Source organism: Lagenorhynchus albirostris, chromosome 1 (assembly GCF_949774975.1).
Source record: "Lagenorhynchus albirostris chromosome 1, mLagAlb1.1, whole genome shotgun sequence".
In the NCBI taxonomy this organism is placed as follows: domain Eukaryota; kingdom Metazoa; phylum Chordata; class Mammalia; order Artiodactyla; family Delphinidae; genus Lagenorhynchus; species Lagenorhynchus albirostris.
Genome location: NC_083095.1, coordinates 182587872 through 182602581, shown reverse-complemented (window position 1 = coordinate 182602581; position 14710 = coordinate 182587872). Strand labels below are relative to the sequence as shown.

At 41.9% G+C, this 14710-nt stretch overlaps 1 protein-coding gene across 1 annotated transcript in view; it reads right to left on the bottom strand.

The window, feature by feature from the left end:
• Positions 1-14710, bottom strand: part of GAD2 (glutamate decarboxylase 2) — a 65898-nt gene that overhangs the window by 23167 nt on the left and 28021 nt on the right. The window contains exons 9-10 of the mRNA XM_060121388.1: positions 2993-3047; positions 1521-1637 (exon numbers count right to left, since the gene is read on the bottom strand). Coding sequence (XP_059977371.1) covers positions 1521-1637; positions 2993-3047 — 172 coding nt within the window. The remainder of the gene's footprint in view (positions 1-1520; positions 1638-2992; positions 3048-14710) is intronic.

The window sequence follows — 14710 nt, the reverse complement described above, 5'->3', positions numbered from 1 at the left end:
GGAAAATGTTAACATTCTTTGGGTGTAAAAATAATCCTGGGATAATTTTAAAGAAAAAAACTGGGTATAATTGCATTCTTTTCTCTGTTGTAATTTCAGTCCTTTTACACTTTGAAAAATTATCCAATTTTCCAAATGTGTAATATTTTAAGATTTTTTTCCAGTTTAATTATAGAATTATAAACAGTAAGGATAATGAGTGGTAAATTTGATATGTTTCAAAGAAAGCTAATACAACTGGTTCTTCTATTTTAAGTAGAAACTCTGGAGGAGAGCCCACTGCATCTGCTGGCTCGGGACACACATTGCTGCTTTCAAGGCTGTCAGGATAATCCTCTCCCCGAATCAGCTAGTGAGGTTTCATAGGCTGTCCAGTTCCAAGACCCAGGTCACTGATGGTACTGGGGTCTGTCAACCGTTTCTCAGTGTCTTCATGTGTGAAATAAAGGGGTCTCTGGTAGGCTAAAGAACAACTCACTGTGAATCAGGGAAGGAAAAGAAGACTGGAAACTGCGACGCAGGATAACTCTGGGGTAATGGAAATGTACCTAACTTAGCCTCTGGAGGTTTTCTGCTCATTAAGAAAGAGGGATTAATTTGGTCTGAATGCTTACTATAAAGCCAAAATGATCTACTGAAAACGGTCTACTCTATAACATAAGCCTCTTGCACCAGAATGTAAATCAACTTAGGCTTCCTGCTTCGAGAAAGTCTCACAATGGAAAACACATCAGCTGAACCAAGCATCGTGCTTAGAGATGATCCGGCACTGATTCCTTATCTCACGGTGGGGCCTAAACAGTTTGCAGAGAGCAGCTGATCTTGGAGCCACACTTGGAGTCATACCAGTCTAAACTTTAATCCCTTTAATCTGTCCTTCTAAAAGTTGACATTTTGTTTCATTTGGAAATGTCTTGATGGGTGCATCTCCATTATTTTTTGGTGTGACTAACCCTGCAGTCAAAACATCTCATATATAGTTTATCTTACTAGCTGACCAAGATAACAAATTGGAAATTTGGATTCATATTTCCTAGCAAGCTGTCAAGTCCGCTTTCCTCTTTGATTATACTCGTCTCTGACTTGAGCTGAATTTTTTCATCCACTGGATTTCCTATATAAATGCAACTCCTATTTACTCTTTGGACCATTCTCATAGGGAAGTAAGCTTTGCATGTGTGTGACTGTGTGTGTGTGTACACAGGCCATATTCCTCCTTGGACATTATGGTCCAATGAATTGAGAACTAAGTGCGCAGCTCAGGTCCTGGTCATAGAAATAAGAATATTATCCTGTTGGGAAAGTTAAGGCATAATCAGCCTCAGACTGCTTCCAGCGAATGTTATGTCCTGTGCGAGTTGTGTACTACTTTGTCTCTGCGATTTTTAAAAGCTTAACTATCACCATCCTGAAAATAAACTCCTAAAGTAAAAAAATAGAGAGAATACATTTCATTCCATGAGCTCCAGGTGAAAAAACGTGCAAGGACATTTTAGTGGCAGTCCCTATGGGATACTTACATCCACGTGCATCCAGACCTTATACTTTTTGCAAATGTCAGCAACAGCTAACAGGGGATCGAATGCTCCATACACGGTGGTCCCAGCCGTGGCACTCACAAGGAAAGGGACAAATCCCTGTGCAAATGAGAGAGCCCCAAATATTGTAAAATGGGGGGGGGGTCAAAGGATCCTTTTAAAAAGCTGATTAAAAAAAGACAGTGGCCATTCTCCTCCTATCATACACGTCTGCATTTTGGGAACCATCAGGAGGATTAACAACACCTTGGAGCCTAGTAGGAATGATGTTCGTTTTCCAGGGTCTAGGTTCTCCAGGCCATTCTGTTGGCCCTGCCAGTTGCCTTATGAGAATAGACTTCTGGTTCTCAGAAGAGGCTACACTGGACTCAGAGGTGAGTAAGCTTCGTGGTGCCCACAGACCCCTGATATATTCCAGGGAGACTTTCTGCCCTTCCCTACCCCACGCCCGATTACTTTTCTAATCTTCCTTTTTCATAACAGGGCCTCTGAACGTACTAAATCTGCCAGAGTGAGCAGTCCAGAGGACAAAGGGAAGGACTCTAACCAGCCCATCATTCCTATTTACAGTCTTAAGGAGAGGATCCACTTGGGGCTAAACAGTAAGCCATGACTTTTATCTGTCTAAGTTGGCTCAGTCTGTCTGGCCGTGGCGAAATGAAAATGGATAGAAATAACAGGCCACTGCTGAAAGGTGGCCCAAGAATGCCTCAGATTCATGATGGAACCTGACGTTACAGAGTCAGTCTTTAGGTGGCAGCAAAGGTTTATGTGACTCGAAGTGGTTCCAGTACCAGAACAAGGGGAAAGGATGCGGTTCCACTTTGTAGGGTGGAAAAGGGCATATGAAAATTAATAATTATTCCTGAGATCCTAATAGTACAATTCGTGTGTTATATCGTTGAACTAGGAACTGTAGATTAGATCTACTAAAAGCTCTGGCCTGTGAACCATCCAGGGATGTAAATGACTTCCTAGAGCTTTGTAGGAATTTTTAGCAGGTCTTCAGAAATTGTCACTTCTAAAAAAAAGTACTGAATTGCTTCCTGAAAAATAAGGTGTTTGAAGGGCCAACACACCAGCATGTGTCTAGGCAGGAAATATTGGCTTTTTTCAAATAACCACACACAGTAACTCCCATATGCTACATTAGCTTCCTGGGATTTTCCGCTTGTGAATACAGTCCTTCCGATGTGTCTGTTTAGTGCCAATTCTCATCACGTGGGAAGAAAAATCCTTTGGAAACTGTTACAGTACCACTGTGTATGGTATTTATTCAGTAACTTAGACCTTTTCAAAGCAGAGCCTATCACTCAGAGAAATAAGTAATGACAATGCAAAATTCCATATTCTCTTTTAAAAATAAAACAAAAATGTGTTCTCTACTGGATGGAAACAGAAATACATACCGTCAGTTTGTTATGGGCTGGATAAAGCTCCCTTCAAAAACTTACTTTTTGTTTGGCTTCAAGGATCCTTCTCTCAAGATCAGATGGGATCATTTTCCCCCTGAAAGGAAAATAAGTATATCAAGTTTGCTTTGAATAATTTCCTTTGTCGTCTCTACAAGGAGCCACAGGAGGGTAGAAGTCCAACCTTAAATCATTGATAATAATGATCAGTTAGAACAACTCCTCGGTTGTTTCCAGAAAGAAAGGCATTTCCTCCCTGAATGATGCTGCACTGTATTTCTGACACGTTTAGGAGATGCCCGACCCCACTGTCCACATGTCTCTCCACTCTGCACACAGCCTGCTTTTTAGGTCATTTCTTAATTTGATTAAAACAAACCTGCTTTGGAGCAAGACTTTTGGCAATGAGAGCAGAGTTCAGAAGAAGATTTGCATTCCAAATCTTCCAGTGAATGGACCTGCAATTTCACACAGAGACGAAACGCCAAGAAGAGAAAATCCACTCTGAATCATTTGGATGAAAATATTGTCAAAAGCTACCTAATTACATTCCAAGGGCTAAAAGCACAAAGCAGGCCAAGAACTCATGGACTCAAATGTCAAAGAGGCAGACAGGCATTGGAGAAAGAAACATCCTTTCATCTCTGAAATGTTTCTTTCCTAAAATAGAAACACAGATAGTACTTTGCTTACTATAAAACCTCACTATTATAATAGTCAAAGGAGTTGATTTCTACGAGAAGTTAGATGTGGCTAGATGTGTGATCTTAGCCAAGTTACTGAATTTCCCTGTGCGTATTATTATGCTCCCTGGAACGCAGTGATAATAATATTACTTATGGAGTTATGAGGATTAAATGAGTTAATAAATGCAAAAAAAATTTTTAAAGCGCTTGGCATATGGGAAGTATTCCATAAATGTTAGCTTTTATTGTTGAGATTGTCATTATGCGTTATGACATTCCTACCCCAAAATTTTGGGGAAAAAAACCAGGCAGAGGACAGAGTAGCTGCATGTTACTGGAGGCTGTGAACTATTGTCTAAACTAAAATAGCTCTCTTGACATTGCTAAGCTGGCTAAACTCTTCACATCTGGGCCACTGATCTAGGTTTGTAGAAGACAATTTGGAAAAATAAATGATGGGGAGGCGTTTGTCACAATAAATGGTTGGGGAGGCTACTGGCATTTAGGGGACAGTAAGTGAGGTTTTGGAATGTGTCACTAGCTCTATAGTCATTTGTGGTGGTCCTTGTGACTTTAGGTAGATATAGATTTAGACACAGAGCAAGCATTTGGGCTACTCCTTTAGAGCTTCTAGTGTGGTCTCGCTTAAGATTTACCTATTGAAATATGTTGTCTTATTATAAACTACTTCTCTAACCTTGCTCCTTTTAAAAAAAAATTTATCTATTTATTTAATTTTTTTTTTTTTTTGGCTGCGTTGGGTCTTCGTTGCTGTGCAGGCTTTCTCTAGTTGCGGCAAGCAGGGGCTACTCTTTGTTGCGGTGCACGGGCTTCTCATTTTTGTGGCTTCTCTTGTTGCGGAGCACAGGCTCTAGGTGTGCAGGCTTCAGTAGCTGCGGCACGCGAGCTCAGTAGTTGTGGCTCGTGGGCTCTAGAGCACAGGCTCAGTAGCTGTGGTGCACGGGCTTAGTTGCTCCGCGGCATGTGGGATCCTCCCGAGCGAGGGCTTGAACCCGTGTCCCCTGCATTGGCAGGCGGATTCTTAACCACTGCGCCCCCAGGGAAGCCCCTAACCTTGCTCCTTTTTATAAAACTAATTTGGGCACAGTGAGTAGGTAAGTTACATTTTGTACAATTTTCATTTCAGGCTAACAAGGAAGGTATTACATAATAGTTGGCATATAACGTAGACATTGGGTCTGAAAGCATGGAGAACCACTGAGTTTTGTGAGGCTGTTTTCCAAAGAAAGGCAGTTAAAATGCAATTACCTGGCAATGGCAATGGACACATCACCAGTGATGAGTCAGTTGGGCTGCAGTGGAACAAAGGGCATTAAATTTGGTGCTGAGGGTATGACTCTAATTCAGAGCAGCCCACCTTTGGGGAACTTCTGTGAGATGGGCCTCTGAAGGAGGGACAGAGGGAATGGAAGGGCAGGCTTTGTGGGGGGGGCGGGGTTGGGGGAAGGGCTCTGGAGGCCCTTTCATGCCCTACGTGTCTCCCTATACTTCGCAGCTTGGCTTGGGAGCGTCCCTCAAAGCTGCGATTTTTCGGCCTCTCCTAGATCTGGCTGTGCTAAAACACCTTGCTCCACCGTGACAGAAACAAAAAGTTCAAATTTCAGAGGACATTCAGGTCTTATATTTACCTTTTACATCAAGTTTTAAGTGCATTAAAATTGCCGTAGTATTTTTGTAGGCAAACATAGAAACTGAGAGAGAGAATTCTCAGAAATTGTTTGCAAGTCCCAAATGTTACCTAGTCTACCACAACTAACCTTCTCTGCCTTGGAGAGTCTTGGGGAGACTGGCCTGACAATCGCTGTTTGCTCACTAATCACATCTGGATATTCTGTGAAGCCCAGGCAGTGAGACCTCATGGAGAAGTAACAGATTAGGGGACATCAGAATTGCGAGGGGCTCTAGACCTCGTTCTAGTCTAATTGTCTCATTTTTCAAATGAGGAAACAGGACAAGACAGTCACCTGTGTGATGGCCCAGGACCAGGTAAAGGCTGGCTTTACCTAGAAAGAAAATGCCAAGCTTCCAGAACAAACTCAAAGGGCCAAACATATAGGAAACCTCTTTAGAAAGGTTATATTGTCTTTTAAGATAAGATAAATCCTTTGAGATAATATCTGGCTTTCATGGATCGGAGGTGTCATTCAAACCTGCCGGGAAAACAGTAATGAACATACAGTCTGTCCCATTTCCATATCAGGGCAGGGAGAAGGGACAGCCTTGTCAAATAATCAAGTCCAAGTGTTCGCTTCTCGCAGAGTGGAAAGCTCTGGGTGTGCTCTTAACAGGTAGGCTCCAGACTTTGCCAGGCATTTGGCCGTCCAAGCCCGTATTTGTTCTGTCCACTTAGGAACCCAGAGCCTGGCACACTGTGGGTGGCAGATCGACATCTGTTGGAGGTATGTGGGTAGAAGGAAAAAGTTTCCCCCTAGGATTATATTAATATGTTCACTTTACCTTAGAGACTGACAAGACCGCTAGTATGGGGGCCCCTGGAGACAAAACTTTTCATCTCTCCAATTAGAATTGGATGAATTACTTTACAACAATGGTTTGTAAAATTTAGCATGCATAAAAGTCATCTGTGTATGTCTTTAAAATGTATATTCCTTGGCCGTGCTCTTAGGGATTTTGATTCAGGAGGTCAGGTATAGGGCCCAGGAATCAATTCATTCTACAAATTAATTTATTGAGGCCTCGTTATGTGCCAAACACTGTTAGGGGTTGGGGCACCACAGTAAACAGGCCAGCTTTTACTCTCCAGGGCTTACACGCTAACAAGGGAGACAAACAGAGACAAGCAAATAGACAAACACGCATAGCAATCTGCGTTTCTAACAAGGAGATGGTGACACAGGCAGACCTAAGTCCACATGTTGAGAAACACTGCTTTAGAAATGGAAGTTTTAGCCTGGTAGGTATTTCAATAATTGTGTAACAGGTTAGCCAAGCACTTTCCACAGGACCCAGGGTTTTGAGCCATCACGGCTGTAGGGCAGCGAGGTCCGGAAGTGGCATTGTGCATCCCCGCCTGCCCGCGTGCTGTGGAGGGAGAGAGAGCCGGGTGACAGCCAGCAGGCTCCTCTGAGGATTAGAAGCTGTCTGGCAGTCTTGGCTTTTCCAGACAAGCATGTCTTGGTGCAGGGCAGCTTTGGATAACAGCTATTGCATCACATATGTCTGGTCTAGAGGTATTTCCATAGCAAAAATGCATATCTCTTACGCTTACCCATGCAGCCTTTAAGTGCCCAGTTAAGCTGTGACTGATGCTTTGCGATGCTCTCTCTGTTAGGTGTTAGTGTTTAAGAAAGAACTGCCATTGAAGTGAGGACTGTTGAGCCAGACCGCTGCTTCGGATGTGGCTGTTTCGCACTGAGATTCTTGATTTTGTGACAGTCTTTAAAAATTCATATGATGCTCTCACTGTCATGTATACGGAAGTCAAAACCTTACATTGTACACGTAAAACTTTTATAAATACGATAAACCAATGCTACCTCAATAAATTAAAAAAAAAAAAGAAAATTAAAAAAGATTAATGTGATGCTATAGGGTCAGATAACTTCATGAAGTTGCCTGGGCAAAATCCCACACTGCCAGCCAGAGCTGCCAGCTGGAAGCACCTTCTCTTTGTGCAAAGAAGCAAAAGGCACAGATTACCCCGTGTGCGGACTTTGGACGCAGATGCATGGCTATCTTCCCGTGGCTCCGATGGGAAGAACGATCTTACCAGAAGAAGCACGTTACTGGGGAATGTAGATCTCTGGGCAGGCATCCAAATGGTCACAAATCGGGTGCCTGAGCCTTGGGTGGCCCTGCTCCTTGGCCCTGCTGAACTATAATAATTCTACCAACCTTTCCTAAGTGCTTAGAGCTTGGCTCTGTTCACAGAGATTTGTGTGCAAAGAAGAAAGGATGCGTGATCCTTCGCGTTAGAAATTGACTAATGTTACGACCACTGTTGATAGCAGCAGCCCCAGCAGTGATAACGAATTACCAGTTTTAGAAGCGGTCCCTGTACTATCCCTTACTCCTGATCTCTGCCACTCGTGCCAACCCCGCAAGAGAATTTTTACTGTCCTTACTCTGCAGATAAGGAAACTAAGGCTCATCGAAGCAGATGAATGTGGCTAAAAGCTTGGAATGTGGAGACAGTAACCAGGTTTCCGCTCCAGACCCTATGCTACTTGTGTGTATTTGAAGAATTCAGTTCCGCTGTTTATTCATTTATAAATTGATATTACTAGTACCTCCCTCACAAGGTTTACAGGAGGATTGAATGACACAGTAAATATCAAACACTGTAAAGCACTAAGTATAAAACTCTGCCTAGCATATAGTAACCAGTCAATGCATGTTAGTCTCATTGTTATTACTAGTAGTACTAGCATTGTGTGACTTGCAGGATGCCACACAGTTAGTAGGGGCAGATTTCAAACTTAGAGCTGTATTCTGACATCAGATCCCGGGGTTCTCAGTGCTGCACAATAAATGTCTTCCGAAGCGTTTATGGGGTTTATCAAAAAATGCCTGCTACCTTGACTTAACAAGAAACCTTTCAGGTTGAGTCCTAGAATTGTAATGATGTAGGTAGTATTTCCACTGTGGTCTCTTGGAAGCCCCCCGTGGACTGAGTAGTTCCTTCATCCCAGTTCGTATTGCTGTTAGTACTGATTAGTAAAATAAGAAAAACATAGACCCTCCCGCTAAAACTTATCACTCTATCATCCTTAGATGATATTGTTCTATGTAGCCCCCAAAGGCTACAGGAGTAACAGAAAACTGCTAGTTTTTTGTTTTTGTTTTTTAACTAGTCAGTGCTTAGCAAGACTATTTCTTTAACATTGATTGTCATGTAGATTAAGCAAGGGGAATTCATGGACTGAAGTGAATTTTCAAATTGCCTGGACTGTGTGGTGACTTGACAATTTGCATGGATTGACTTGGAAAAAAAGTGTTGCAGGAATTATACGGTAAAACATTCTCGGGGACCACCTTGGGGAAAAGAGCTCCATGTGTGTCCACACGGCTGCTACCCACGTGATAACTTATCCTAGGAAGGGCTCGTAAGATAAAATAATAAACAGCGGTCAAAACAGATCATTCAGGAAGTACTGGCATTACAAAATCAAGCCCTTCGCCAAAAAAATTTTACCATAATTATAAACAGTGAACTTCCTTGGTCCCTTTAAAATAGAGTTTGATTCGGGAAAGGAACGTTATAATAATGAACTGTATTTTTCTCCTTTAAGATTTGTCTTCCAATATGCACAATGGGATCCCTTGGCATTATGGTCAGGATATGGGAACAGGATGTTTTTGGTGATTTTTGTGTCTAATTCTAGTAATTAAAAGAATTTGAAAAAGGATAGATACATGTATATGTATAACTGAATCACTTTGCTGTACACCTGAAACTAACACATCATGGTTAATCAACTATACAAAAAAAATTTTACATTTTCCAAAAGCACTGACTTATACTTACTCCCTAGAGTGATGGGCAACTGAGGACCCCAACCATGATGTAGTAAAGAGTTATTTTCATATGAAAATATGAAACCTTATCGCTGCCACTAGGAATTAACATTGGGGCTGAGAGGGAGGTAGATGACGAGGGAAACTGTGTGGGCAGGAAGGGATGCTGGTGGTCTCTCATCACCCCTCCTCCTCCCCAAACTGCCATTCCTCTTCCCTGGACATGTTGGTACAGAGAAGAAAAGGATCATGATAAGAAGTTCAAAGGACTTCCCTGGCGGTCCAGTGGTTAAGACTCTGCGCTTCCAGTGCAGGGGGCGCAGGTTCGATCCCTGGTCAGGGAACTAAGATCCCATGTACCTTGTGGTGTGGCCAAAAAAAAAAAATAGAAGTTCAATTTACCACGTAAGAAACCATGCTTGGCTATTCTAAATAACTTTCGAGTCAAAGAGGAAATCAAAACTGCACTTCCAGAACATTAAAAATTAATGACATGGGAATAGGGCATATAAAAATATGAGAAGCACCCTAAATCATTCTCAGAGGAAAATGTTTAGCCTGACATGCTTTTGAAATTAAAAATAACTAAACAGGGAATTAAAAATAACTAAACATATTTCATTCAGGAAGCTAGGAAAATAACAACAAACAATGTAGGCAGAAAGGATGAGACAAGTTTTTTCAGTGATTTAGAAACTTTATAAAGTAAACCAAATTAATAAATTCAAAAGCTCATACATTGAAAAGATGAATGAATATACAAATATCTGATTAGTCTAATAAAAAAGAGAGAAAATGTAACATTTGAAATGAGAAAGAAGGTTATAAAGATATTTTAATATTACAAAATAATTCTATGTAGAGCTTTATGAATTTTAAAGACATGGGAACCTAGAAAAATAATTCTAAGGTACAACTGGGTGAAAAAAATTGAAGAGATGAATATTAACATGTGCTAAGAATGGAGAAGATGAGGGGGACCTTCAAGATGGCAGAGGAGTAAGACGTGGAGATCACCTTCCTCCCCACAGATAAATCAAAAATGCATCTACCTGTGGAGCAACTCCTACAGAACACCTACTGAATGCTGGTAGAAGACCTCAGACTTGCCAAAAGGCAAGAAACTCCCCATGTACCTGGGTAGGGCAAAAGAAAAAAGGAAAAACAGAGAAAAAAGAATAGGGACGGGACCTGCCCCTCAGGGAGGGAGCTGTGAAGGAGGAAAGGTTTCCACACACTAGGAAGCCCCTTCGCGGGCAGAGACTGTGAGTGGCAGAGGGGGTAAGCTTCGGAGCCACGGAGGAAAGCACAGCAACAGGGGTGCGGAGGGCAAAGCGGAGAGATTCCCGCACAGAGGATTGCTGCCGACCTGCACTCACCAGTCTGAGAGGCTTGTCTGCTCACCTGCCGGGGCAGGCGGGGCTGGGAGCTGAGGCTCGGGCTTTGGAGGTCAGACCCCAGGGAGAGGACTAGGGTTGGCGGCGTGAACACACCCTGAAGGGGGCTAGTGCGCCACAGCTAGCCAGGGGGGAGTCCAGGAAAAAGTCTGGACCTGCCTAAGAGGCAAGAGACCATTGTTTCGGGGTGTGCGAGGAGAGGGTATTCAGAGCACCGCCTAAACGAGCTCCAGAGATGGGCGTGAGCCGCGGCTATCAGTGTGGACACCAGAGATGTGCATGAGACGCTAAGGCTGCTGGTGCAGCCACCAAGAAGCCTGTGTGCAAGCACAGGTCACTATCCACACCTCACCTCCCAGGAGCCTGTGCAGCCTGCCGCTGCCAGGTTACCCACTCTCACGACTATTATTCAACATAGTTTTGGAAGTTTTAGCCACAGCAATCAGAGAAGAAAAAGAAATAAAAGGAATCCAAATCGGAAAAGAAGAAGTAAAACCATCACTCGTTGCAGATGACATGATACTATACATAGAGAATCCTAAAGATGCCACCAGAAAACTACTAGAGCTAATCAATGAATTTGGTAGAGTAGCAGGATACAAGATTAATGCACAGAAATCTCTTGCATACCTATACACTAATGCTGAAAAATCTGAAAGAGAAATTAAGGAAACACTCCCATTTACCACTGCAACAAAAAGAACACTGCAACAAAAAGAATAAAGTACCTAGGAATAAACCTACCTAAGGAGACAAAAGATCTGTATGCAGAAAACTATAAGACACTGATGAAAGAAATTAAAGATGATACAGAGGGAGAGATATACCATGTTCTTGGATTGGAAGAATCAACATTGTGAAAATGACTATACTACCCAAAGCAATCTACAGATTCATTGCAATCCCTATCAAACTACCAATGGCATTTTTCACAGAACTAGAACAAAAAATTTTACAATTTGTATGGTAACACAAAAGACCCCGAATAGCCAAAGCAATCTTGAGAAAGAAAAACGGAGCTGGAGGAATCAGGCTCCCTGACTTCAGACTATACTACAAAGCTGCAGTCATCAAGACAGTATGGTACTGGCACAGAAACAGAAAGATAGATCAATGGAACAGGATAGAAAGCCCAGAGATAAACCCACGCACATATGGTCACTGTATCTTTGATAAAGGAGGCAGGAATATACATTGGAGAAAAGATGGCCTCTTCAATAAGTGGTGCTGGGAAAACTGGACAGCTACATGTAAAAAAATGAAATTAGAACATTCCCTAACACCATACACAAAAATAAACTCGAAATGGATTAAAGACCTAAATGTAAGGCCAGACACTATAAAACTCTTAGAGCAAAATATAGGCAGAACACTCTATGACATAAATCACAACAAGATCCTTTTTGACCCACCTCCTAGAGAAATGGAAATAAAAACAAAAATAAACAAATGGGGCCTAATGAAACTTAAAAGCTTTTGCACAGCAAAGGAAACCATAAACAAGATGAAAAGACTACCCTCAGAATGGGAGAAAATATTTGCAAATGAAGCAACTGACAAAGGATTAATCTCCAAAATTTATAAGCAGCTCAATAACAAAAAAATAAATAACCCAATCCAAAAATGGGCAGAAGACCTAAATAGACATTTCTCCAAAGAAGATATACAGACTGCCAACAAACACATGAAAGGATGCTCAACATCACTAATCATTAGAGAAATGCAAATCAAAACTACAATGAGATATCTCCTCTCACCTCACATGGTCAGAATGGCCATCATCAAAAAATCTACAAACAGGGCTTCCCTGGTGGTGCAGTGGTGGAGAGTCCGCCTGCCGATGCAGGGGACACGGGTTCGTGCCCCGGTCTGGGAAGATCCCACATGCCGCGGAGAGGCTAGGCCTGTGAGCCATGGCTGCTGAGCCTGCGCGTCCAGAGCCTGTGCTCCGCAACGGGAGAGGCCACAACAGTGAGAGGCCCGCGTACCGCACAAAAAAAAAAATCTACAAACAATAAATGCTGCAGAGGGTGTGGAGACAAGGGAACCCTCTTGCACTGTTGGTGGGAATGTAAATTGATACAGCCACTATGGAGAACAGTATGGAAGTTCCTTAAAAAACTACAAATAGAACTACCATATGACCCAGCAATCCCACTACTGGGCATATACCCTGAGAAAACCATAATTCAAAGAGAGTAAAAGAAGAGAACATACCACAATGTTCATTGCAGCACTATTTACTAGCCAGGACATGAAAGCAACCTAAGCGTCTATCGACAGATGAATGGATAAAGAAGATGTGGCACATATATACAATGGAATATTACTCAGCCATAAAAAGAAACGAAATTGAGTTATGTGTAGTGAGGTGGACAGACCTAGAGTCTGTCATACAGAGTGAAGTAAGTCGAATGAGAAAAACAAATACTGTATGCTAACACATACAGTTACATGTTACTATTAGTTACATCCTAACAGTTCGTTAGGATGGCTATTGTCAAAAAGACAAGAAAAAACAAATGTTGGCAAGTTTGTAGAGAAAAGGAAACCTTTGTACACTTTTGGGGGGAGTGTAAATTAATACAGCCACAACGGAAACAGTATGGTTGGAGGTTCCTCGAAAATTAAAAGTAGAAACACAATGTGATCTATGAATCCCACTCCTTGGTAATTATCCAAAGGAAATGAAATCAATATTTCAAAGGGATATCTGTACTCCCATGTGAATTCCAGCGTTATTCACAATGGACAAGATTAGGAAACAACCTAAAGTGTCCTTCAACAGAGGAATCAGCCATAAGAAAGAAGGAAATTCTGACATTTGCTACAACACGATGAACCTTGAGGCATTCATTGTGCTGAGTGAAACAAGTTAATCACAAAAAGACAAAAAGGAGTGAGGTGCTGAAAGCAGTCAAATTCATAGACACAGAAAGTAGAATGGCGGTTGCCAGGGGCCGGGGGGAAGGAGATCGGAAAGTTTTTAATGAGTATAGACTTTCAGTTTGGCAAGATGCAAAGAGTTTCGGAGATAGAAAGCGGTGATGGTAGCACAACAATGTGAACGTAGTTCACATCGCTGACCTGTACCCTTAAAAACGGTTAAGAGGGTAAATTTTATGTGTATTTTACCACAACTTAAAAAAAAATGGAAAACACAAAAAGAGAAGGGACCATGCTTAATTGTTGAACACTTGGAGTTCTCTTCTGAGTCCAACCTCTGATTCTTCACTTCCCAGCTATGTGACCTTGGAGCTGTCACACCCTGCCAAGACCATGAGTCAAATGGAGAAAGGAGACCACATCATACTGTTTAAGACGACTGTGTATATAGAAACTCTTCACAGGCTATGTCAGCACCAGGGAAATGTGAGGGAACATACTTCTGTGTCTCTAATAAACGAATTAATTAGAGCAACTGTGTAAAGTGCTTAGGACTGTGCCTGGCGTATGATAAACACTCCGTATGTGTCAGCTAGTATTATTTTAGAATCCTTCCTGATATAGCACGTAATGAAGCACAGACACTGCTAGCATCTCTGAATTCTCTGCATCCAAACCCATAGGAGATATGACACTCAGGGGGCTCCCCACAGCCCTGAGCGATAATAATTGATTCAGGGTGAAGTCTATCTTATTACAGTGCTCTCAGTAGCTCCCTGAGGACCAGAAAGTTAATTAGCTTCCCTACTGCCTCCAGGCACTGGCCACAACTCAGCTAATTTAATAAAAGAGTATAATGACCCCAGATTATTTATACTTTCAATTGTTTACATCAGTTGTGTGGCAAAGTGTGGTACTTCAGGAGAGCAGGGAAATGTAACTGTAATTGACAAAGCTAAGTGATAAGTTGAAAGAACTAAAAATGTATACAAAAGCATAAGTAGTTAATTTTTGTGGTATACAAGTGTTAATCAAAATAGCTAACAGAACTCTTGTGTTCAGGAAGGCTGGTGACTCTTCTAGCCGTGTGCCAACCAGGCATCACATATCTTGGTCAGACTTATTTTCTGTAAGGTTTAACAGCAATTTACTAGAAACTTAGGTAAGTGAAAGGGAACCCTAAAGGAGCAAGCGATGGAGAAATCGAAGAGAATGGAAGAGAATGCTAGAGAGAATTACTTTCTTAAAGTACCTGTAAGTCCATACTGATAATAAATAACAGAGACATACAG